Raw genomic sequence first — 25,067 nt, 5'->3', positions numbered from 1 at the left:
AAGTGACCCTAATAGCATCTTGCCTGGAAGATAAAATTAAGGGCTACAGTTCCTACTACATTTGAAAAACTGAATTATTCAGAAAAAAAAATGTGACAATAATTAAGAAACCTTAATGGTTATTTATGAAATGCAAGGAAAGAAATCATTGATGTTTTGTATAACTTTTGTATTCAGCTGTATAATGTATATTGGAACTGATGTTTCCTTAAATCTGGCGGACTTGTATATTTTATGTTATTTCATTTGTGTGCTAGGGCTTGGACATAGCACCTCATGTATGCTCAGCAAACACTCTAACCCTGAATTATATTTCCAAACTAAAACCCTTATTACTATACCAAATTAGTATACTAGTATACCAAAGTATGCTAATTAATACACCAAGGAAATCCTTGCAAATTAATATATCAAAATGATCTATAATGATAATTGCAAATGTAGAACTAAGATCCCTATGTATAATGATATAACTAGACAATCTTTTTGAAATGATAGAAATTATTCCTTAAAGGCTTAAATTTTAGGTTTAGCTTTTTAGGTTTAGGTTTTTATTGCATATACAATATGCTGTAGCTTGGTGAATTCTTAAAATATAGGCTACACTATAGTGTGTTAGGCATACAGTATACTAAATGAATCAACATAATCTGTAAATACCTGAAGAGTGGATTTTATTGTCTCTTATGTCAACTCTAGAAGTGGTATGGCTGTGCCTTCATTGTACTATGCTTTAAGGAGCCAAAAATTCCTGAGCAATGCAAAGCAGCCTCTTCCCTGTGCCCTCCATGCCTTCATAGCCTCATCCATCCTCTCAGGAGACCTCTTGACCCAGTCTCTGAGAGCATGCTTTGGGGGCTGATGACACTGCAGAACGTGTGCAGAAAGGAATGCATTTCTATTCTAGCAGTGATGGGAAGAGCCGGCAGAAAATTTAGAAATATGTGTCAGGAAAAATTGAGGGTAATATCAAATCACAGATTCCCTTCATACCCAGTAGACTTCTCATTTTAAATAGTCTTTTGTTCCAAACCTCCCCCCATATTCATAATGTTAACCTTAAGAAGATACACAGTGAAGTTGTGAGAATTATATGGCTCCTAAATGGTTGATGAAAATAAAGAATAGCCACCAAATTTCTAATTATGTATAGAAGTTTGGAACAATAGCACATTAGGCTTTGTGCGAGTTAGAGCATATTTACTGTCCTTTCCAGGGTAGCAGCTGGTTGAATCTGTATGCATGCTTTTACTTAAAAGAACTGAGTTCCCTTGGGAGGCAAAACTCCAGTTATAAGTTTAAGAAGTTTTTCTAACACTTTCTCTGGACTCTGTCACCTTGGTTAAGTCATAAAACTGCTCTGAGTTTCTGGTTTGTCGTGGCAAAACCCTGAAATAAACACACTTCAACACTTCCTTTTACAAAGGAGAAAAATGTATGTTTATAAGGTTGAAATGCCTACCTAAGGATTTCAGGACTGATTGGTGACTGCCAGATCTCTCCCTCCCTGCTGAGCGTCACAGCATCCTTTCGCCCTTCAGTGACGCTTCCCAAGACGCTTTTTCCCCTTTGCTATCACACAATAGGCTTATTTTTGTCTTTAGTGCCACAATCAAACTTTTTGATAAAGAAGATTAATATGCGATAGATTCTTTGGCCTTAGAGTTTGAGATTCTTTCCAAGTCCTGGGTAGTGTATTTTTTAAATGTAGGCATTCCAGAGACCTCCTGAAAGCATTTGTATTGTGCTAATGAGTTTTGCTGTCCATGCTACATTCCTTGTTGGTGAAACAGGATAACCATTTAGCAAATGAACATGTATTTATTTAAAATAAAATACAAAAGTGGTATTAATGATTAGTTTTTAAGTGCCTCATATTTCTTTGGTATCTTCAAGTAACTAGGCTCATAAGAGGAAGGAATATAGATATAACCTAAATTGTTTCAATACACAATCAAATCATTTAAGGAAGATTAATTTTCTTATACCTATAAGCAAGGATGTAAGTGGATTTAAAAGAGTTCATACTGGCCTTCTTAGAGAAAAAGCAGTCCCTACAATTCTACACTACATAAATTTATTTGATTGTAGAGACTTAGAAGCTTAATCAACCCCACAGCTTTATGTTTGAAATAATTTATCAGCTAGAAAAATTAAAAAATAAAGGAAAAAATAAACTTAAAAATAGTTGAATTATTGGCACTGGAAGTTTTCCAGAATGAAGATTACACTAATGATGGAAGGGGAAGAATTGAAATCCATAAAAGTTTGCAACATGAGGGAATGCTTACTGAGAACCAAATACCATGACGTGGTGACCCTAAGAATTTAAGTGAAGGGAACTTGGACTAAATGCAAGGAAGTCTTGCTTTGCCTGGCATTTGGTAAAACTCTCACATCTCACAAAATTTTTGAAATATCGGGGACATAGACCCAGCCAATGAAAGTGAGGGCGTTTGAAAGGGCAGCTGTGCTCTTCTCAGTCAAGAAAAGTAGGGTCTGTGGACTGCTATGGAAGAGACACCTCGCTGATCCTGTTGGAAAGTACATATATTCTTGCTTCTATCTGGTCAAAGAGAATTTTCAGTGAGAATAAGACAATCATGCATGTGATGCCTATGGTATATCCTAAAGCAAAATTGTCAGTTAGATGACTCTAATTTTTAAATATGGTGCTTAGCTTAGATCTCATTTCTATAGGTTCTGTTTCCAGTTGTTAAAAAGACCTCAAAATGAAACACATTTAGTAACATATAATAATTTAAGACATTATCTCCAGAAAAAAAATTTCATTCTAGAAACAAAGACTCTCCAATAGTTTAATTTCAGGCTCTGGCAGAGACAACAAATGGAATAATTTTGGGCACAGCTCTGCTCTGAGCTGTTCAAAATGTACCTCTATAGTTAGCAGCTGGTTTTCTGCTTCGGGCTACTCATTTAAGAAGACCCCAAGAGTGCCTTGAACCGTTAGACTCAAACAGCTGTTTCTACGACAACTCATAAATGCCGTATTTATAGATAGTTCAGTGAATACCAGATTATGTTAGTAATATACAAGGGTGGTTTGAACTATGTTTCACTTGCCTCCTAATATTAATATAAGAGGAAAATGATGTAAACTCAACAGGTGTCTTTTTTTTTCTTAAAATTGTATCATTTTAGTATGGCAAATCATTTGTCTTTGAGGGTGAAGAAGGGACATTCTAAAGATTTCTTATTTATATGAAGATAGATAACCCAAGGATTTGGTTAGATGAACCATGGCTGGAAATGAATTAGTCTTCAATGCTCCATAGATTCTTTTTGGCAAGTGTCCTACAAAATCTAAAGAGGTGGCCAAAGTAAGAAAGACCATTAAGTGTGAACTTGTGTAAAGCACCAACATGCTGCTTATTAAGATACAGAATTGGACAAGACTGTATGAGACAATCTCATCAAAATTCCTCATTTTCAGAAGAAAAAACAAAGGACCATAATGTTTAGTGACTTGTTCAGATTCGTAGAGCTAGTTTTAGTCAAATACTCTCAATCATTTCACTTCTTTAGCTCTTATGATCTGGGCTTTAAGAAACCAGAGAACAACTTGTAGCTTACCTAGTGTTGACTTCATACTTATTTAAGTACTTGGAGATATAACACAACTCACCACATAGATAAAACATGAGGTTCTCTTTGCTTCTGGCTGTATGAATGCTTTTCCAACTATAAGCAGTTCAGTTTAGGAGCTAGCTATATGTTTTATCTTTGTGCCTCCAAATCTTTGCACGATTCTTGACACAAAATAAGAATTAATTGACCTTTGAATGAGTGCGTGTATAATGAATAACTCTTTAAAATGTTGCACCCTAATTCTATTCACAGCATTGTGCAAACATAGCAGAGATTTGTACATTGGAAACTGTTGTTTCATTCAAAGTAGTTGGTTTGAGAAAGAACACATACCCTAATGATGTGATCATTGCTTAAAACATTTTGGGAATGCAAATTTTGAAATTGCTTTTAAGCCCGTGGCACATTTTTTTTCAAACATCATAAAAACTGGAAAATTTTCATCTTTGGAGGAGTAGGCTAGATTTTTGATAATGACCAGACTTTGTAGGTAGTGTTCTCAAAAGCAGTTTATCATATTAAGTAATATTATTTTTAAATAATATTACTGTTATTAAAAAATTTGAAAAAGCAAGCAAATAAAAATCAATAGTATCTGAAGTGTGACTGTTTCTCACAACCCAATTTTGCTCACATTTGAAGAATAAAATTTCTAGAAAAATTACAGCCAAATATATTATGTGTCTGATTGTCAGAGGGCAGTACATTTTTTAGATACAGAGTTCTGTTTCATCAAGATATACATATATCTTAAGAACACGGCAGTACTTAATAGCTGTATCTCTGATATGCTTTTTTCCTCTAATATTTTAATATATAAACAACTTTCAGTTATCCCTTATTGTGTGATCCATGCTGACTGTGGGAGTGTCTGTGTTTATTTAACCAAGTAATTATCTTATATAGACTCATGTTCTGTAGACTATTTTCTTGACATGAGCCTTGTTGTCTGAAAGAAGTTCTAATCTCTCCTCTACCACTTATTGGTGAGGTGATCCTGGTAAAGCAAACTATTTTTTGCATATATAAGTTGAAAATGATTATTCTGTCAGAATATTTGTGTGTGGGAACTAAATGAAATAAAATATGCAAAAGATCTCTGCTCTATTTCCTCTAAGCTAACACAATTCATCCTGATCCAGATACTTCCAAATAGGATAAGAATTAAAATTTCAACTGTCTCTGAGATATTTTTAAAAATTCACTATACAAGTAAATTAAGAAAAATATACTCAGAAATGAATGAGATGGTTTTGTGGACTTTATGATCTTAAAACACTTTCCCTAGAATGATGATTCTTTCTGTGGGTTCCATCCTTGTGTTTGGACAAAAAAAGAATTACTGCATTTAAAGAAGATAACTCATAAATATTTTTTAAATAGCTGTTTCTAAATATCCAATGACTTCAGTGATTCATTAAAATACTTTTGTTTCCTTAGAAAAAAAGTTTCCACACATGCACAGTAATCATTTGGCATTTTACAGGCTTAATCCTCGGAGAGTTCGTGGTATTTGGCTCCTGACATGGAAGTCTTTCTCCTGTCAGACCAATCCTTTCTCCTGCACATTCCATCTCACGTTTGTTTCTCTCCTGCCTAGTGGCAGGCTTTGAGGTGGTCTGCAGTGGTTGGATCTGCTTATGCCAACTCTGTTTTACTCTTTTACTTTGCACTTTTGTGCATTAGCTTAACCTTGTAGCTCTTAACCCATTCATTGTGTCACCCAACTCCAAAGCCGTATTTCCTGGGGAAAATTTATCATTATTAAGCAGTGAAAATGAAGCATAAATATATATTAAGACAACTGGTAGTCTATGAAATGTCTTTTAATGATTTCTTTAGTTTTGTTAACAATTCTTTAGGGTCTTGGGAGAAAAAAAAGCATGAATATTTATGAGATTTGGATATTTAAGGAGTGATTGTACATTTTGAGAAAAATATGCACTAAATTGTATTTTGATTTTGATTCCACAAATCTAGGTGCTGATGATTTGAGATTTGATCTTGATTTTTCTTTTTCTTTTTGAGATAGTATCTCATTATGAAGTTCAGGCTGGCCTTGGGCTCACTTTGTAGTCCAGGCTGATCTTGAATTTGTAACAATCCTCCTGCCTCAGTCTCCTGAGTGCTGGGATTACAGGATTGTGCCCCTATGACTGGCTTAATCTCTGTATTTTGAACAATATATGATATTTCCAGAGAAGAACGCAACACCAGGGATATTTCATTCCAACAATTATATAAAAAGTGAATGTAGAATATGAGAAAAGTAAACATGACCAGTTGTGATAAGTTTATTTTAAGAAGTGAGGAATTTATTGATATTCACTGAAGCACTTGTACCCGAAAGCAGAGGCTCAGGACTCCATAGATAAAAGTTAAGATGTTGTCAGTGTCAGACCAAGTCCATTGTTATCTTTTTGGGTTCTTGTCTTGTTCAGAGTCATACTTAAAGTTCAAACATTTATGCAAAATCAAATTTAGCATTTTAGTTAGTTATTGGGCTATTTATGTACTTTGAAATTCTTATTTTAACTAGCAGTGTTGATTATTATTGTCTACATATGCTTGTGTATTAAAAATGTTAATTTTTAAATTTTTTCACAATTACATGTGAAAATTAGTTCAACTTTATCTGAAAAAAGCACACAAGGAAATAAATATCCCAGTGTCCTGCCTCATGGTAGATATAGCATAGGTTCCCTTTCCTATAGAACCATGGTTCTTTATAATATCAAAAGGGAACTTTGTGGCATGCATATTTATTTGAGTAGAGATTATTACATGTATGGAATTTAAAGAATATCAGTGTATGTATTGACAGAAGAATGATTTTTAAATACTAGACTAATGACATTTTAATACAATGGCAAGTTTTGCTTATCTTTTTCTCATTTTATACTGAAAAGTATTAATTCTAAAGATAAACTTGTTTATATCAAATGGTATCATTTGAAAATTTAGTAGCAAAAGTTCACAGAATTAGATACTAGTTACCATACATAGATTTATAATCTGTAGCTTAAATTCAGTTATCAATTAAAATTTAAGGTCTTTTACAATGGGTATTATTTATCACAAAACAATTTTATATTTGTATTACAATTTCCAATTTTCAAATCTTGTACAAATTAACTTAATTTTATTTTATCTAAGAATTAATTGCAATTAATTGAGGGTAAAATATATCCTTGCCTTTATCTGTGTAATTCGCACAATTAAGGCTCTTATTTAAAGAATAAATACTACAGCTAAACAAATGAAACAATTATATGCAAAGCCTGCCTGACAAATTAATGCTGAGATGGACATTAACAGGAAAAAGAAATCAGTTTTATAGATAATAATGAACACTTGTAGAGAGTAAGCTACCCTGCAGTTCAATTTTAATTTCCTTTCCATAGAAAATATGCCAGAATATTCAAGAGACAGTATTTGCATATGCTACAACAGTATATGCTTTGCATAAATCCACACCACACCGGGAAACAGCACCATGATTTGAGCAGTAAATCATAGTATTTGTTTAATTTTTACAGTGTAATTTAAAACTAGTAGTAGCTTTAGAGGTCATTTAGTTTTAGTCTCATTTTACACATAAACTGTGTTGTTACGGTGTTTTTGCTATTTAAATATATCAAAATATAGAAATGTTCACCTCTGTGAAAAAAGACATAAGAAATATAATTAGGCTTTCATAATCACCTATTTATCAGCAAGGCATATTCATTTATAAGGAGTGATTTATCTCTTCATCAAGTGATAAACGAATCAACATTCTAAATAAAATGTGACATGTATTTATAAATAACAGCCCATCATGGTAATTTGTACCCCCTAACATACCTGAACATTTCAGGGCCCATTTCATATATTCAGCACCCATCCCACATATGAATGAACAACGTACTCATTCATGGGTGACGGTGTCCATTTATAAAATGATACATTTATAATTTACAATATTGACTTTGAATATAGTAATTATGTTGAAAACAGAATCTGTTTCATGTGTTTTGAAAACATTTGCAAAACTACTGAGTATTTTGGAATGATTTTTTTCTGTTTACACTTATTTTCGAGTGTTTTTTTTCTTTTCTTGAAAAATTGTATGAGAAAGGATTGTAGTTTTCAGAAAAATATATGGTATAGACACTTTTTTTGGTCACTAAAATAATGCATTTGTAAGCTTTGGCATTCTTGTGTATAATTCATAATCAGTTTTTGATAATACAAGTATTTTATGTTCAGTGAAAATATTTGGAAATATTAGAACACATGACTAAGAAAATAATAATTAATTATCACCTTGTCAGGCAGAAAAGCAGTACAGATTACAACATTTTTAATGATTTTCCCCCACACTATGTATCCTTTCTCTGTTCTCTCAAAATACATATCTATCTATCTATCTATCTATCTATCTATCTATATATGTACACACAAACATACAAACACATTACACCTATACGTTTTATTATGAATTCTCATTCCATTACTTATGTGCCCTGTGACCTTTGGCAAGTTACTTCTCTTCTCTAGGTCTAGATGTCTTTTTCTTTAATACATAGTTAGGAGTAATAACCATCTTTTGGAATTGTACAGATTAGGTGAGATAAATAAAGTTAAAAGAATAGCTTACAGACTATATAATATTACACCCATGATCATATATTTAAAATAGATTTTAGGTTATCATTTTCTCATTTTATTATTTGAAAAGTTAGTTCTTACTAGTATTTGATATTATTTTCAGTAAGCCTGAATGAAATGTTTTTGTTGTCTATGATAATGGTGGTAAGTGAAACATCTGAAAAATATGTTCCATGCAAAATGGATCTTCACACAGACTTATTTTGTCATTTTAGTTTGATTTTTGAGAAATGAGTTCAGCACATCTGCCAAGTCTTTTTATAAGATGCTACATTCCTGTTTTTATTTTGATTTATTGCATTTGAGAAAAGCTCTTTTCTTCTCCACCCTGCCCCCAGACGGTTAGGTTTGCTATGTTCTGTTCTTGCCCATCCTAAACTCAAATGTTGCCGTGTATTAAATTTTTACAAGTGAATGAAAAATGTGAAGAAAAACTAAAAGTGTTCTACCGCTATCCTTTTTCGTAAAGTCATTATTTTAATGTAGCTGGTTTTGAAACAGTAACCGAAAAACCTCAAATTGAATTCTTTGTGACACTTTGCAAATACATAATTTGATAATGGATGGATGTTTTTGTCTGCTAAATTTGGAATAACTGACTTTTTTTTTCAGTGTGAGAAGGAAACAACTGGTTGGGGAGGGAAATGATGGAGAAAAACAGATGAAGAAGAATCAGTTTGCAAACATATGTTAATATTTAGATTCTTTTTTTGTAGAGTGAAAAGTTAACTAGTTAATGCTTTTTTTTTTAAACAACTATCTTTGATACTGTGTTTTGTTTATTCTATCCCAGAAGAAGTTAGCGGTATACAGCAAGATGCAGGACTCTCTGGAAGTCACCCTTCCCAGCAAACAAGAGGAGGAGGAGGAGGAGGAGGAGGAGGAGGAGGAGGAGGAGGAGGAGGAGGAGAAAGACCAGCCTGCCGAGATGGAGTACCTTAACTCTCGCTGTGTCATTTTCACTTATTTCCAGGGAGACATTGGGTCAGTAGTGGATGAACACTTCTCAAGAGCTTTGGGCCAAGCCAGCACCTTCCATCCAGAATCTGCCATTTCAAAAAGCAAGATGGGGCTAACCCCCCTATGGCGAGGTAAGAATTCAAAAGCAGATGATCTCCAGGGCCTGTCTCTGTTTCGCAACTGCCTGTACCAGGTTCCAGCTGGAGACGTGCCCCTGGAAGACGGATATCCACTTGCTTTTTAATTTTTAAGGACAGCAAAGAATTTCTTTCAGACAAACAGCTGGATCAGTTTTGTCGCATGTGGAATGCAGAATTGGAAAGGATGCAGTCACACCCCTTAAATTCCACAGGAGAAGTGGTGACGCAACAGGCCTGAGTTCACGGTGGCCAGATCGAGCTGCAGAGCGCCATTCCTAAAGCCCCAGCGGCCCAATTTGGATCTCTAAATAATAAGCAAGCCAAAGTCAGCGTCTCAAAACTTAGCTTTTGCTCATTCCACTAGGTGTTATGTGGTGACATAGCTAATATCTGTGCCTGACCCTGAATTGTGGACTCTGAAAGCCTTCTGTGTTCTCTGATGGTTTTCTCTGCTGGTTTGTTGTGGAGTCTTTCATAGTGTATAACCTAGGCATTGCCAGCAGGACCTTTAAGCTTTAAACTGGTGTTTTACCTTGATCAAGTAAAAGTTGTGAATTAAGCATCATCTTCTTCATTGCTTTTTGTATGAAGAATGCAGAGATTTGTTTGAATCTGATTTCTGGTCACAAAATTCAAAGGGTAACATCTTACTTATGGTAGTTACAAGGCTAGAGAAAAAAAACGATACAATGTTTCTATGATAGCGTCAAAGAAATGTGTTTCAGCTTACCTGGTGATAAGAAGGAAATAGTATAATAATTTTCAGAGTGTTGTTTTCTGATCAAGAATGTGTCATTACACGGGAGTCTGTTAGAACTGCAAATTCTTGGGTCTTCTTCCAGACCTATTCTGTCAGAAGCTTTCTGCTGGAGTCATTCTGTTTAACTAACCCTTCAGTAACTCAAATGCAGGCTTAAGTGATCCAATTGTAACTCTAGTGATGTTAAAGGTGTATTGCAACCTCCTTGTCTGCGAAGTACTGAAGCCTAATATCCAGAGGAAGGCGTGGTAAACTACAGGTTATCAAATGCCTGGAAAGGCTCATTGCAGTAGGTCAGGAGAGCCCCTGGGGGCCAGCACGCTCCCTGGAATGTCCTGGTCTAACTACTGGCCCGGCATGATGCGGTGTGATCTGAGGTTTCAGGCTTCATTTCCACCTGGTCTTCTTCCTTCCTCACTCCCTTCCTCCTCCGTTCTCTTTCTTTTCTTCTCTTTCCACCCTATTTTTCTTCCTTTTTTCTTTTCTTCCTTTCATTCTTTCCCTTTATTTCTTTTTTCCTTTCCTTTTTCCCTTTTCTAGTAGATGTAAACAACACTTAGCTAAGTAGTAACTATAGTCCCCTTATAAGGGGACAGTGAAATACAAATTCAAGTTCAAATAAGAGTATTTGATAGAAGTGAGTTAGCAGACATACTGCTGTATGATTAGTAAATACTGTGGACTTCTTAAAAAATCTAAGACAGTACTGTACTTGAAAGTCTAGATGTATTTAGAATCGATGGCTATCCTGTCTAATAGTGCATGCTACCTAGTCTTAATAATGTGTAGAGGATGAACATAGGAAAGAATCAGTTTTTAATAAACAAATATATCAATAATAAATCTCATCAGGATGACCAGGTCCATCAGAATACAAAACTCAATATTTAATTCTTCCAGCATATTGGTGTATGTGACTTAGTGATCATTGAACCTAGAAAACAGAAAGTAGGGCCCAAAATTGCCTAGAGTGATTTTCTCTAGTGTCACTGCCAGAACATTTAAATGGGAGTGTATGTCCAAAACTATACCAGCCAACATTTTCTATGTAATTTGCATTACTTGAAGAAATTACAGTAAAATCCTAGTCAGAGAGAAAGGGTGAATATTAGTAATGTTTGTTACTAGAATTTTCTTGGCACATTCTTAAATCTGATCTTGAGAATTCTCTCTTGTTTCATTTGTTGGTTTTTAAAATTTAGATATATAAAGATCTTATTCATCAATTTGTACTTGTACATGGTATATTTTGATCCCTGTTTTTTCTCCATCTCCTCCCTTCCCTTCTATCCCTTCTCCTTTGTTTCCATTTTATCCTTTTCTACTTTTTTCTTTTTCTTTCCTTCCTTTTCCTCTTTTCTTTCACTACTTCCTATTTCATTTTGAGTTATTTCTTCCTATTTCACAATATCTGTCTCATATTTTGGATCTTATTTACTCTTTAAGTTTCTCACACCATGGAGGCAATGTGATGTTTCCACATATGTGTCTAATGTGTTTCTCGTAAGAGAATGGTCTCAAGGTGCATCTATTTAATTAGAAATGTCTCAAGTTTATCTTTCTTTATGGACAAGTACTTCTTCATTATTTAAAAACAAACAAGCAAACAAACAAAAAAATCTTTTTCACCCATTTTTTGGATTGATGGGCATTTGAGTAGTTTCCAAGAGTTAGCTAGTACAAACTGTGCCTTTATAAACATGGGTGTGTATGTATTGGTATGGTGTGATGTTTTTAATTCTTCCAAAAGGATACCCAGAAGGGGAACGGCTGGCTCAAGTGGGACCTCCATTTGGGAAATCTTCACACATTTCCACAGAGGCTGACCCAGTCTACAGTCCCACCAACAGCAGAGAGGGGTTGCCTTTCTCCACAGCCCCACTAGCATTAGTTATTGATTGATATTTTGAGGATAACCATTCTTTCTGGAGTGAGATGGAATCTTGGTATTGTTTTAATTTGCATTTCTCAAATGACCAGTGATGTTGAACATTTTTCATGTATTTATTTGCTTCTGTGTTTCTTCCTCTAAGAAATATGTATTCATCACAGATACTCTTTTTCAGAGTCAGCCTTTAAATTTGAAGGTCTGATTTTTTTTCTGTTCTTTATGTGTTCTGAATATAAATCGTTTATCTGAAGGACAACTTGTTAAATTTTTTCCCATTTTTTGGGTTGTCTTTAAACTCTGTTGGTTATTTCTTCTGCCGTACAAAATTTTTTCAGTAATATAAGATCCCAGTTGTTAATTCTTTCATGTGCAATTTGGGTTTTGTTTTGAAATCTTTGCCTACACCTATGTCTACAAGGGTTCTTCCTATTCTCAGTTTGGGCAGATTTAGTGTTTTTGTTTTAATATTTGTATATTTGATCCATTTTGACTTTAGTTTGGCACGTGGTAGTAGACATTGGTCTAGTTTTAGTCTTTGATATGTAGAACACTGGTGTTTTAGTCCCCATTTATTGAAGAGGCTATCTTTTGCTAGTGGACTAGTTTGCACCCTTTGTCAGTGGTAAGATGGCTGAGTGAGTTTGAACTTATTTCCCCTAATGAATGTAGGTGAAAAAGTCCTCAATAAGACACTACTTCTACTCCATAGTTCTAGTAACATTAGCCAGAGCAATTAGACAAGAAAAAGAAATAAAATAAATACAAATAGCAAAAGAAAAAGTTACATTATCATTATTTGTAGATGACATGGTATTTTCCAGAGAAAACCCCAAGTCTACCAAAAGACTTTAAGTTTAATTACCAAATTCAGTAATGTGCTGGATAAAAAAAGCAAAGCTCAAAAATGAATAGCATTCCTGTCCACAAGCAACAAACTCAGTGAGACAGAAATTAGAGTAACTACGTCTTTCAAAATAGCATCCAAAAAATGAGATACTTATGAATCTATCTAACAAAGAAATCAAAAACCTATGCACAAAAATTTCAGTGCTCTGAAAAAAAGAGATCAAAGAGGATATCAGAAAATAGGAAATTATCCCATGCTTATTGATATGAAGAACCAACATGCTGAAAATGGCCATATCTCCAAAATTCTTATACAGATTTAATGCAATCCCAGTCGAAATATCATTAGCATATCTCACAGAACTAAAGAAAACATTTCTAAAATTCATTTGGAACCAGAAGAGAACTCAAATAGCAAAAACAGTTTTGGGCAAAAAAGGCAAAGCAGGAGCATCATAATCCCTGACTTAAAATTATACTATAGCATGGTACTGGCAATAAACGAATATAAATAAATAAACAGGCCTGAAGATCAATGGAGCAGAACATTGGCTGAAACAAATATTTATTTATCAAGGTTTCTTATGCTGAACACATTCAGTGTACTTTGACCTTATCAGCAAATGGGGTACCTAAAAGTTCCTTATTAACAGAGCTGACATTGCTAGAGATACTGACTGTGGTAGAGACAGGTAATACAGATATTTGGACATGTAATGAATGCTTTACTAAGGATAGTGTGAAAGTTCTTTCTGAAAAAAAAAAAAACATAATTGAATAGAAACCTTACGGAAATAAGAGCATTTGTCTTGTGACTACGTAGGGAAAATAATTCTACAGAGAGGAAACAGATATTACAAATTTGCTGAATGTGGACCTGAGAATGATCAAAAAACCCCATATATACATGTAGTGTCTTGAGTAATTTTCCTTGATGGTCAAAACATTTCTATGTGGCAATTCCATACTAAATAAAATTGAATAATTATATGACTGAATTAAGCAAGCCAGTTTTGTTTCAGTATCCAGGATTAGAAAATAATTTCTTAATAGGAAATATCTTGATAAGAAGTTGAATATAAACCTTGTTTAAAATTTTCTTTTTTAAAAACTAAGAAATTGAATGGTGATTACTAAAATCTTTTATTAAGGTTCTGTTATTTCAAATACATTATTTACTTTTCATTTGTGAACAGAATTTTGCTATTGTTAATTCTACTTGTGGGTGAGTATTAAGTAAATACAAAAAAGGATAAGATTCACAAGAGAAACAAAAATGCAATTAAAGATGTAGAAAATTGGGGCTGGGGATTTAGCTCAGCGTCATAAGCACCTACCTTGCACGCAGGCGGTCGTGAGTTCGATCCCCGGTACTGATAAAAAGGAAAAAGACAAAAAAAAAAAGATGTAGAAAATTAAAAAGGTGTTACAATAAAATGTGATTTACATATCTAGTAAAAAGAGTTAGTAAAAATTAAAAGCTGCATAGGATTGGAAATTGTAATATTGGAGCCTCTTCATTCTGGATTCAAATTTAGTCCTTATTACTTTCAGGTTGCTTGTGATCTCAGATTAATAACATAAAATGTTGTTGAAATCAACTGTCTCAGCTGTACTGGTGAAGTATTTATTGATGTGTTTATCAATTCTTATCTCCTAGGATTGTTGTAAAGATTTTACAGTAACATGTGTGGATAATTACACACATGGCTTCAATCAAGGAGTTTAGTGACATTCAGATACCCTTTCTTTCTCCTTCAGTGAGTTTCCACTCATATGGCACACAGAAAACCAATATTAAGTCTTTATGCACAAACATTGTTTCCTGGAAGTTTATGTTTCTTGCATGAAACTCAATGTCTTGCATACAGTAGAAGTTAAAGGTCACTGATCATGTTAACAACAGTGGCAATTATACTATATGAAAAAGCTGCTGAACAGCTGTTTTAAAAGATCTACTTTATAACATGAAGTTATACAGTGCTACTGATACGGTTTAGTCCTACAACTAAATTTAAAGCCAAATTATATTTGATTGCAGAATATACTTCCATAGTGAAGTTTTAAAGATAATGTGTTAGTTAACAATGGAATTATGGTGAAACTTTCAAAGTGAGACTGCTAGAGCTATGGAAGTTCTTTTTAGGTGTTTTACAGCTGGTAGGCAAATAATGACTAGGAGTATTCACATTTTATTGGGTATGTCATCTCATTAGTTACCTCTAATTCCACTAAAGATTCTACTAGGGACTGAATAGGGTTTCTTCAGTTATAAAAACTTAATGAATCTGATTATCACTTTATGCCCATTCAAATAGGATGTCATCTTCAAGTATGTCTATGCACTGATTTTTCAAGAAGGTAAATTGTGTGTGTGTGTGTGTGTGTGTGTGTGTGTGTGCGCGTGCGCGCGCACACACACACACACACACACGCGCGCGCGCGCGCGCGCGCGCGCGCGCATGCGCATCTATGCAGAAAACTGTAGTACTTAGGCCACTCAAAAGAGCAGTGATGACATCGGACCACCTAAAGAAGATCACAGACTCAAACACTGTGCTGATCTTCCTGTTCCTGCTGTTTTTCTTTGTATTTCTACAGCAGATGTCTATTGGTTGTTTTCTCTACAGAAGGTCTCTTAGCACAGCTCAGTCTCATAGGTTCTCATAAGAAAGACCTCTCAAAATGAAAATTGAATTTAAACAGCCAAAAGGAGAAAAAAAGAGGGAAGTCTGACTCCTGGGCTGGCTGATTGGGATTAAGGAGCTGAGTGTAGTATCCAGGATGCCCAGAGATTTTTGTTTACAAAAAGTTTAGGACAAACCTGTGTGGGGGATACCTGATTTATCTCATCCTGATGCCTTCAAGGAGTAGGAGCATCTGCTATTCTTTTATTCTTTAAAATTCCCATTGTAGAGTCATGAGTCCCATTTGAGGAACTCTACAATCAATAGAATGAGAGGGCAATATTTGAACATAAAAGTAATATGTAATCCCTAAAAAAAAAAAAATGTTGGAAAACATAACATTTTACCTCTGAATCAGTAGTTGGTTTTGAAATGGAGCAGCACAAGATTTCTACTGTACAAACCCTTTGGATATGAATTCAATAGTTTTTCTTTGTTTAGCTAAGGGTAATAAAACTTTACCTTTTAAAGTTAGTATTTTTCTTCAGTATTTATTATAAGAATGTGTTTCCTGGGGATTAAGACAACATAAGATAATCTACATTGTCCTGTTTTTTTCCCATTTTCTTTTTTCTTAAAAATAGCTATGAAAGTTTTCTTTTCTTTCTGACTCTTTAATTAAACTTGAATTTTTCTTAAAATTTTCACCTTTCCTTTTTTTAAAGGAAACATTTAGGTATAATAGAAAAGTGTCTCAACTCATATGGAATTGAAAAAAAATCGATATTCTATGTTAAACTACATTTATCTAAGAAACATTGCTGATTTACATAAGACAGTGAGGTTACTTAGTACACTCAGTGTAGATTGTATTGGAAAATACATTGATTTTAGTATTTTTTTGTTTAAAATAAAGTATGTGTGTGTTTGCATGTGTTTGTGTGATATTATTTAATACACTTGGAAATGGAACCAAATTATAGTAGGTGTTAGACTTCTGTGTGAATATCATCCAAATTTGGGTTAATACTGCCCAACTGTTGAATAATATTGAATCCAAAGTCACTGTAAAGTGTTTCTGTGTTGCAGTTCAGAATTGTCTCCACTAAACTGAAAAGAAATCTAGCATAAAAATAGGTCCTACAGTTTTTATATGCGGTTTTATCCAACAAATATGGCTGTGATTGCTCATAAGCAGTGTGATCCAATGAAAAGAGTGTATTTGCGTGTAAAAGCACACTGACTGTACAGCATGAAACAAAGAATATCATCTATTTGTGTCAAGATTTTTTTTTCTTTAAAAGAGCTGGATACCAAATAGTGATTCTGTAAAAATAGATTTCTTTACAGGCATATTTTCCATTCAGTATTGTTTTATTTGTAAAATCCAGTGGTGTTTTTCAAAAGGACTGCACAAATCTTGCAAACTTTACATTAATCTCAGAAGACATATACAGACTAAGAAAATACTAAGTTTTTTAAATTTTATTTTTCCCTGTAAGATTTTAAACCTTTGTCTAATCTTTAGGGAGTGCATTTTAAAAAATATATTTCTACTTTCAATGCTAATGGGTTCACTGATCACAATTCAGTACTTCCTAAAATGATAATACTTTTTGTTCATTATTCATGTTTGGATGCTGATTCATTTTATAGATGCCTAAGCATATAAATAAGAAACCAAATGAAGCATCCAGAGAAATGTTATATACTCTGTACTTTACATTTTGATTGAGAATTTTAATAAGAGGTACTGTGTTTCTAACATATATCTGTGGGTGGGTGTTCAATAATTTTCACAACAAGATTCTGGCTGTACTCAGAGATGGAAGTTGCGAACAGAATGAAGGATTTTCTGCCCCAAATGGGAGTCATAATAGTGACGGGACAGAATAGTGGTGGCCAAGCCACACTATGTAATTTTAAGGTCCTCTATAAACTCTTCTTTTTAAGCTTTAAACATTGGTGGCTTTATGTGCATGACAAAAGTACTCTACAGATGCTGTCATTTCAGCGAATTGAATTTCCTTCAATAAGATAAACAGTTTTCCTTTGTTTATTGCTACCATTTTTCATGTGCCAATGAGGGGTAATCATTTACTAAGACCTGTTTGCCACCATGCTAATAAGTTTGATATTAAGTGCTATCTTCTGATTAATTACAATAAAAGTAAAATCATTAAACTACAAGGCCCGTTAGAATATGAGAGGATTTCAGGAGTGAGCATTTTCATCTTCATCCCTTGAAGAACATAATTTTCCAGGTTCCCTGAAGGGTTTGAGAGCCATGGTATTTCTGTTAGGGAGATGCTTGGCTGTGAGGCCGTGGCCAACTGCATGTTCTCAGTGTGGATGGGGAGACTGATGCTTTGCTGGGGCCCAGAGAAGAGAGAACGGAAGGGCTTGTGCTGTCATTGGCAGGGTTTAGTGATAAAAACAAAGAAATATGTGAACACCCAGTGATAGACTAATTATGTTAACCTCATGATATATGTAGTGGTTGATTCAAGTTATTTAACCTTGTCCTGAGACAAGCAACAACAACAACAAAAAACTGTGTTGCCTGGAAATTTATGAAGTGAAACCAAAGCTGTCTTAGCCATGAATCCTATGTATTGAGTATTTTTAAATATGTATATTCTTCATTCAAAGGGAAACTCTAGCAAAGTTCTTTTTTTTTTTTTTTGTCTTTTTCATTTTTATCGGTACCGGGGACCGAACTCACGACTGCCTGCTTGCAAGGCAGGTGCTTATTCCGCTGAGCTAAATCCCCAGCCCCGCAAAGTTCTTTTTTATATTGAATCCAGTATGAAAAGTAGGCTTATTATACATTACTAATTAATATTTTAGCAACTATATTTTATATATGTATATATATATATATATATATATATATAATCCATAGTACATTGTGCAGAATGATAGAACTATTGCACTAGAGATAATTTTAAGTAAAAAAATTCAAAAATGCTTTATTTTTGTAGAATAACGTAAGCTAGAGATAGATCAACAGATATACCCACATGGAGTCATAAATTGAGGTGGCGTGAGACATCTGAGGAGCTAGTGAAGGGCTTGTTGAGTTATACAGTATTTCAGCAATCGGCTCTAAGCAAATGATCTTTCCAAATACTGATCTGAATAGGTAACTTCCTAAAATAAGCATTTCAAACCCATTGTCATTTCTCTCAGAATTAAACCCTTCATTTGGTATGCTATGCAGCCACACTCTTCTGGGTCCTTCAAATTTCTATAGTCTTGTAATTTTGTTCCTTTTTGCCAGCTGCTACCTACTGAACACATTTTATTCAAATGCTGCTGCTGCTACTGATGCTGTGTCCATGCATGCATGTGTCATATATAATCTTTTTCACACTGTTTGTTTTTTTCTAAAATTCTGTTTTATGTCTTCACAAAAGTAGCTTCTTCTGAACATTTTAGCTTTGATGGAGTTATCACTTTCTTAGGTTGATTCAGTGTGCTTTCTCTGTGTTTTCTGTTCTGAGAACACTAACTGTTTTAAAGCATTTTATTTTTACTTGTATGCTTCTCTTTGGATACTGATCACTAATCCTTAACCCCTCTTTTTGGCACATGGTAGGTCATCCATAAATATGTTGTTTTGAGTAAACGCATTTAATTGATGCAGAATTAGGGTTCCCTCTTCCATATACAATTACACAATTCTTCTCTCTCTCTCTCTTTTTTTTTTTTTTCCTTTTTATTGATACCAGGGATCAAACTCACGACTGCCTGCTTGCAAAGCAGGCGGTTATGCTGATGAGCTAAATCCCCAGCCCCCCACAATTCTTTTATATTTCCCTGTTATACAATAACTTCCTCAACTTCATTATCTCTACTGAAGTCTCTGCCAGTTAAGATCTTGACAGACTCTTTAATTAATTACAGATTTTTGGGTTTCAGTTATAGTCTAGCTGTTTTGTAGGATGATACAAATTTAATTCAGTTCTCCTTCAACTCAGTTTGCAACTGGAATCATGGAAAGAATCAAGTTTGTGAACTGAGGTACCACTGTACTTCACAAGGCTGAAGTGAAGACCTTATAAATCATTCATGAGAAGCTGTCATTTAAGGTGGAACTAAATTCATTTAGTTACTTTCATTAGTGTATAAATATTATTATCAGTCTGGAGACTCCCAGATCTCTATGGGGAAAAAGTTGGTGGGCATAATTAAATTTGATCTTACTTCCATTTGCTACCTTGGCATTGAAGTTTGCGGTTTGAATGAAAATTGTACTCATATTAGAAGACTGATAAACTGATAATTTCTAATCTACACCTGCTTCATCTATGCCAAAAATTTTCTTTACCAGAGAAGTGTTTGTAACTGCGACCTCTGTTGATACTTACCCAGCAAGAGTCCCAAAAGAAAACTGAATTGCCATTGTCCAAACTGCAAACTCTACGCAGACTAACAAAAGCTAAACAAGCAAATGACAAGCGTTGGGGGCACTAATTCAGCACTCTGAGTCCTTGCTGAGGTCTTATGATAGCCCAGAGGCTAACCTACTATCATTCCACCCCTGAGTGGGGAAAGAGTGCATATTAATTTGCTTGTTTGTAAAACATGATTAGACAAGTGAAGGCAGGTCTATCCCAGAACTGAATCTTATAAAAATAATGTGTTTTCTGTCTTCTCAGACAGCTCAGCTCTCTCAAGCCAGCGGAGTAATTTTCCAACTTCCTTTTGGACCAGCTCTTACCAGCCCCCACCTGCACCTTGTTTAGGGGGAGTTCATCCTGACTTCCAAGTCACTGCACCCCCTGGTACATTTACTGCAGCAGACCCTAGCCCTTGGTCAGGACATGGGCTGCATCAGACTGGCCCACCACCTCCCCCTCCCGTGTCTGAGTCCTGGCACTATCCTTTGGCATCTCAGGTGAGCCCGTCCTACAGCCACGTGCATGATGTATACATGCGGCACCACCACCCGCATACCCACATGCACCACCGCCACCATCATCACCATCACCGTCACCACCACCACCCTGCTGCTGGCTCTGCCTTGGATCCATCCTATGGGCCACTGCTGATGCCACCCATGCGCGCGGCCAGGATTTCTGCTCCCCAGTGTGACATCGTGAAGACAGATCCATCTGCAGTCACCACTGCTACCTCAGCGTGGGCTGGAGCCTTTCATGGAACAGTGGACATAGTACCAAGTGTGGGATTTGATACAGGTGAGCCGAAAGATTTTTTTTTTCTTTTACATGAAAAAGAAGATTTAAGAAAAATATAAAAAGGATGGAATATTTTTTGAAATTCTTTCGAATTTTTTGTCTTATATGTAATGTTAAGCTTGAATAGTGTGTTTATAGAACCTGACCATTTTACAATCATTCTTGCATTCCTGAGGAAACTGGTATGACTAGATCGTGAAGTACAGCCCGAGAAAGATCTCAGAACTTTTCTCCCATCTTTTAGGCTCTTAAATTTGTTCTTTTGAACTGGAATCTGCACCTTACGATTTCAAAGATTTGAATATATTCAAAGATTTGAATATATTCTCTAAATCTTGCATGTCTATGCACTATACCATGTGCAGTGCCCAGCAGAGTTCAGAAGTTGTATGCTTTAATAATTTTTCCTTGTTGTTAGGCCTTATTTATGACTTACTAAGCAGACTTTCTTCTGGAATGAAGACCTTAATGTTGTGTCCAGTCTTTGCTTTATTAAAGTAGAATTATAAAGCTAAGTTTAGAGAAATAGCTTTTCTATTTTTCTTTATGTTTCCTTTGCCTTCTTTTTCCCCATCCTATCATCTTCCTCACCTCTGATTTAAATAACTTAAGACTTAAAAAGATAAAATTCAAATACAATAGATTTAGAGAAATCTGGTAAGGGAAATATTTCTACACAAAGAATTCCTTTACTCTAGAATTCACTGGTTGTGAAGGTCATGGTATGAAATATTTGACCTTTTTTTTTTTTGACCAGATGAATAATGTTGATGGTATTAATGGTTCTGAGTTCATGAAATCATAGGCGTCACTCTGAAAAAAAAAAAAAGCAGCAGTAATAACAAATCAAGTCAGAGATTACATCCTTGGCATCTTCATCCCCTTGTTACCCATCTACACCTCCAACCTCACTTTCTTTCCCTGTAACATTTTGTGACATTCTAGAACATTCTTTCCACAAAGTTAAGAAACTTTTCTTTTAATTTTTTCACAATGTGGAAGATCTTTACTCCTAGTGCTATTTTCACAACAGGGGCTTCTCCAGAGTAGTAAATGCTCAGCATCATGTTGGGTTGCCCTGACAGGAGTGGAACATTCTTTCCTTGGTCAACTCTATTCAACTGAGATTTCCAGTGTTGAGCATCACCGTTCTTTATCCATTTCAGCTTGCAACTGAGTCTGCTGGTTCACGCCACTTTTCTAAGAATGGCAACATGGTACTCGCTAGTCCCAAAGAGAAAATACTCTTTAGAAAGTTCTCGGCTCTCAAGGATGAGGAGAATAAATATCTCAGTTGCAAAGGGAAGAGGCCCACACAGTATTCACTGTGGGGCAAGACCAAAATCGTATTACTTCCTCTTCTGCTCTCCCAGGGACTTGTAAAGGAGTAGAAGTTTTCCTGTGAGGACTCAATCTTGAAAAGATAAAGTGAGTGAAAGAGTAAGGGTCAAGGTGACATTAGACTCCACAGAGGAGTTCATGTCTCACTGGTTAACAGCAGTTCAGAAAAATTAAAGAGATCAAGAAATCTAGAACGTTCAACATGATGATGCTTACTGACAAAAGGGTTTTATCTAATTTCAGACCATTCCATCAATTAAATAAGAACTCCTTTATGTATAAGAGTTCATTTCTTATCTTTGCCACCACTGTCCTCCTGCCCTGACAACCATTGATTTGGTTTCTTTCTCTGGAAATTTTTCTATTCTAGCCATTTTATTATAAAAAAGTCATGTCATATATTGGCTTTTGTGTCTCCTTTCACTTAGCATGATGTTTTCAGGTTTCATTGAGACTACAGAATGGATGAGAAGTATGTTCCTTTTTGAGGAGTGTGAACTTTATTGTGTAGATAGTTTTTTTTTTTTTCTTATTCATTCAGTCGTTGGACATTTGGTTTGTTTCTACTGTTTAAACAAAAATGCCATTTACAGTCACGTACAAGCTATTGTATGAGCGGTTCTCTTGAGTATATATCTTGTGGCAAAATTGTGTGGTTGAGAGAACCTCAATTAATGTATACATTAATTTTGTATTTTATAATTTTCTATTTCTGAAACTTTTTTTCCAAACAAAGACATTTAATGGACGTGCAATTAATTTAATTTCTAAACTACTGAAATCAATTATAAAATAATAGGGTTCTTAGTTGCGAAAGTCTGAGCTATAGTGGGAGTAGTCATATCCTGGGGCACAAAATATAAAGGAAGCCTCACAGTCCAGCTGGACACTTCACAGTTGCCCTCGGGGTCCTTACTTCCTTCAACCTTGTCCTCACACTGCTTCTCTGTCCTGCATGATTTATATTCAATGTATGCTCCCCCTCTGAGGAGCAGGTCTTAAATCCAGGTACCTTGGAAGCATCAGTATGTTGCTGGTATCAGAAGCCATCTGCATCGTCCCTCCGTTGGAAAGCAACATTGTTATCAAGAACTTCTTACCACACATGTCGTATTATGTCTTTTTCTTTTCCTTTAACAATCTCAGAACTGGAATTCTGTAAGTTTCACTGGACCAACAATACCAGAATGTGGTACCAATTGAGAAGAAAAGTTCTGTAGCTAAATGAATGTATTCACGTTGCTTATTTTATATCTCTCTTAAGGATTACCACTCCCTACATCATTGAAAAAATGTTTACACATTTGTCATTAAATAAACAAGTTAAATGGTGTCTATTAGGAAAATTTTCCACTCTGGTTTACTTATGGGTAAATTTTGTTCTTAAAAATTTTAACTTTGCATAGAATAGTTTTTGGGTCATTTGTCTTAATTTTTTCTTCATAATAAAGCCATAGTTTTCAACTTTAGAGTAGCTTTTAACTTACATTAACTGACAATAAATACATCTAGGTTAAGAAGGGTAGATGGGGATGAAGATAAAAATGGAAGATACCTGGAGGTACAGGCAACCTCAGGGTGTCAACTGACCCTTTTGTGTCAGGAGACTGAAATGTGAAAGTATTTGCAGTTGTGTATAATATATTATTAGACATGCATATAAATTCAAGAGTGTGACTTTTCTTATTCTTAGGTTTCCTAGTGAAGATATTAAGTACTTTTTGGTCTAGTATTCTCATCTTTCACTTGAATTTCATTTGAATGAAATGCTGTCATTCATTTAAATTTAATAATTTGCCTAGTAAGACATACAGTTTTGAAATTTCCCAGTTTGCATTAATTTTTCAGTAAAGATTTGTTAATGAGGCCTTTTTAACTGAGAAAGTTGACTTTATTTTTAATTTCCACTTCATTCACTGTATTTTAACAAAAGTAAATGGAGTCATGATTTGTGAATTGACTTTTTCTCTATAAACACAAGCTGCTCATGGCTTGAGATTGTATTCATATGAAGATAACAGATTTATTTTTCTTAGAAGACCTCATGTTATTTTAACTACAAGTGTTTTACGCTTTTTGTTTTTTACTTTGAGGAATGTCACAATGGTGCAATGTAAAATACATATAAATAGCATAAAGTTGAGATATTATTTTGTGAAGATGCATTAGATAATCTAAGATTAAAACTTAAAACACCGCCAGTACTATATCACAAGTTCATGAAATCTAGAGCTAAAAAGGAATAAAGACACATTAATTTATTTTGGCTTCTCGAAAAGATACCTCTTAAGATTATTAGCTATAAAGTTGGATAAATAGCTACCTAATAGTAGTTTTGCGGGGAATCATGATGCTGTTCCAAACTATGATGATATGTATACTGAACATCTGGCATGTCTTTCACTAAAAATGGTATTTTTAGATATCAAGTCAAATCAAGATTGTGTCTTTCAGGGCTTTGGTTTTTGTCAGACAGAAAAAAAAAACGACTATACTATCTACTGGATTTACAAATTACTTTTAAAGTACAGGTTGTGAAATATTCCATTCATTACAGAAGCCTATGTTTCTTGTACCTTATCAGGCATAAACTGATTTATTTATCAAGAGACTTTTTGTCAGTGGGACTAGCATTGCAATCTGTGAGTAGAATTACCCTATTAAGAAACCTCGGAAAAATTCTTTAAGGCTCTGTATTTTGATATTACATAGGGAGATCAGTTACTACTGATGAATTTAGAAGTACACAAATCTCTTCAACTTTCTTCATGGGCTTTTTTGGTCATTTTTTTTTTTTTTTTTAATTTGGGACTTGAACTCAGGACCTTACTTTTGCCAGGCAGGTGTCTTGCTACTGAGCTATTTCTTTGGCCCCGTTCATGGACATTGTGTGACTGGTAAAATAATAATAAGGGAATCAATACGGTTTGATGAACTTTTATTCAGTAAAGAAAATTTAAAAGGAAGATTGTGGTTTGTATAAATTTGGTGATCTGAAAGTTCTGTGAAAGGAACCTTACTGACAAACGATGCAAC

General features: G+C 34.6%; 1 protein-coding gene across 4 annotated transcripts in view; it reads left to right on the top strand.

The window, feature by feature from the left end:
• Vgll3 (vestigial like family member 3) overlaps nucleotides 1-25,067 on the top strand; it is a 41,478-nt gene that overhangs the window by 2,615 nt on the left and 13,796 nt on the right. For 2 of the 4 annotated variants that reach the window (XM_063224760.1, XM_063224762.1), the window contains exons 2-3: nucleotides 9,056-9,353; nucleotides 20,151-20,690. In XM_063224760.1, the coding sequence (XP_063080830.1) occupies nucleotides 9,056-9,353; nucleotides 20,151-20,690 (838 nt within the window). The remainder of the gene's footprint in view (nucleotides 1-9,055; nucleotides 9,354-20,150; nucleotides 20,691-25,067) is intronic. The other 2 variants (XM_063224761.1, XM_063224763.1) reach the window with 2 other exon arrangements.

This window comes from Cavia porcellus, unplaced genomic scaffold (genome assembly GCF_034190915.1).
Source record: "Cavia porcellus strain 051 isolate PalLab524CR breed Dunkin Hartley unplaced genomic scaffold, mCavPor4.1 scaffold_15, whole genome shotgun sequence".
Lineage (NCBI taxonomy): Eukaryota > Metazoa > Chordata > Mammalia > Rodentia > Caviidae > Cavia > Cavia porcellus.
Note: the sequence above shows the minus strand (reverse complement) of the source record. Positions and strands in the feature narration are given on the sequence as shown.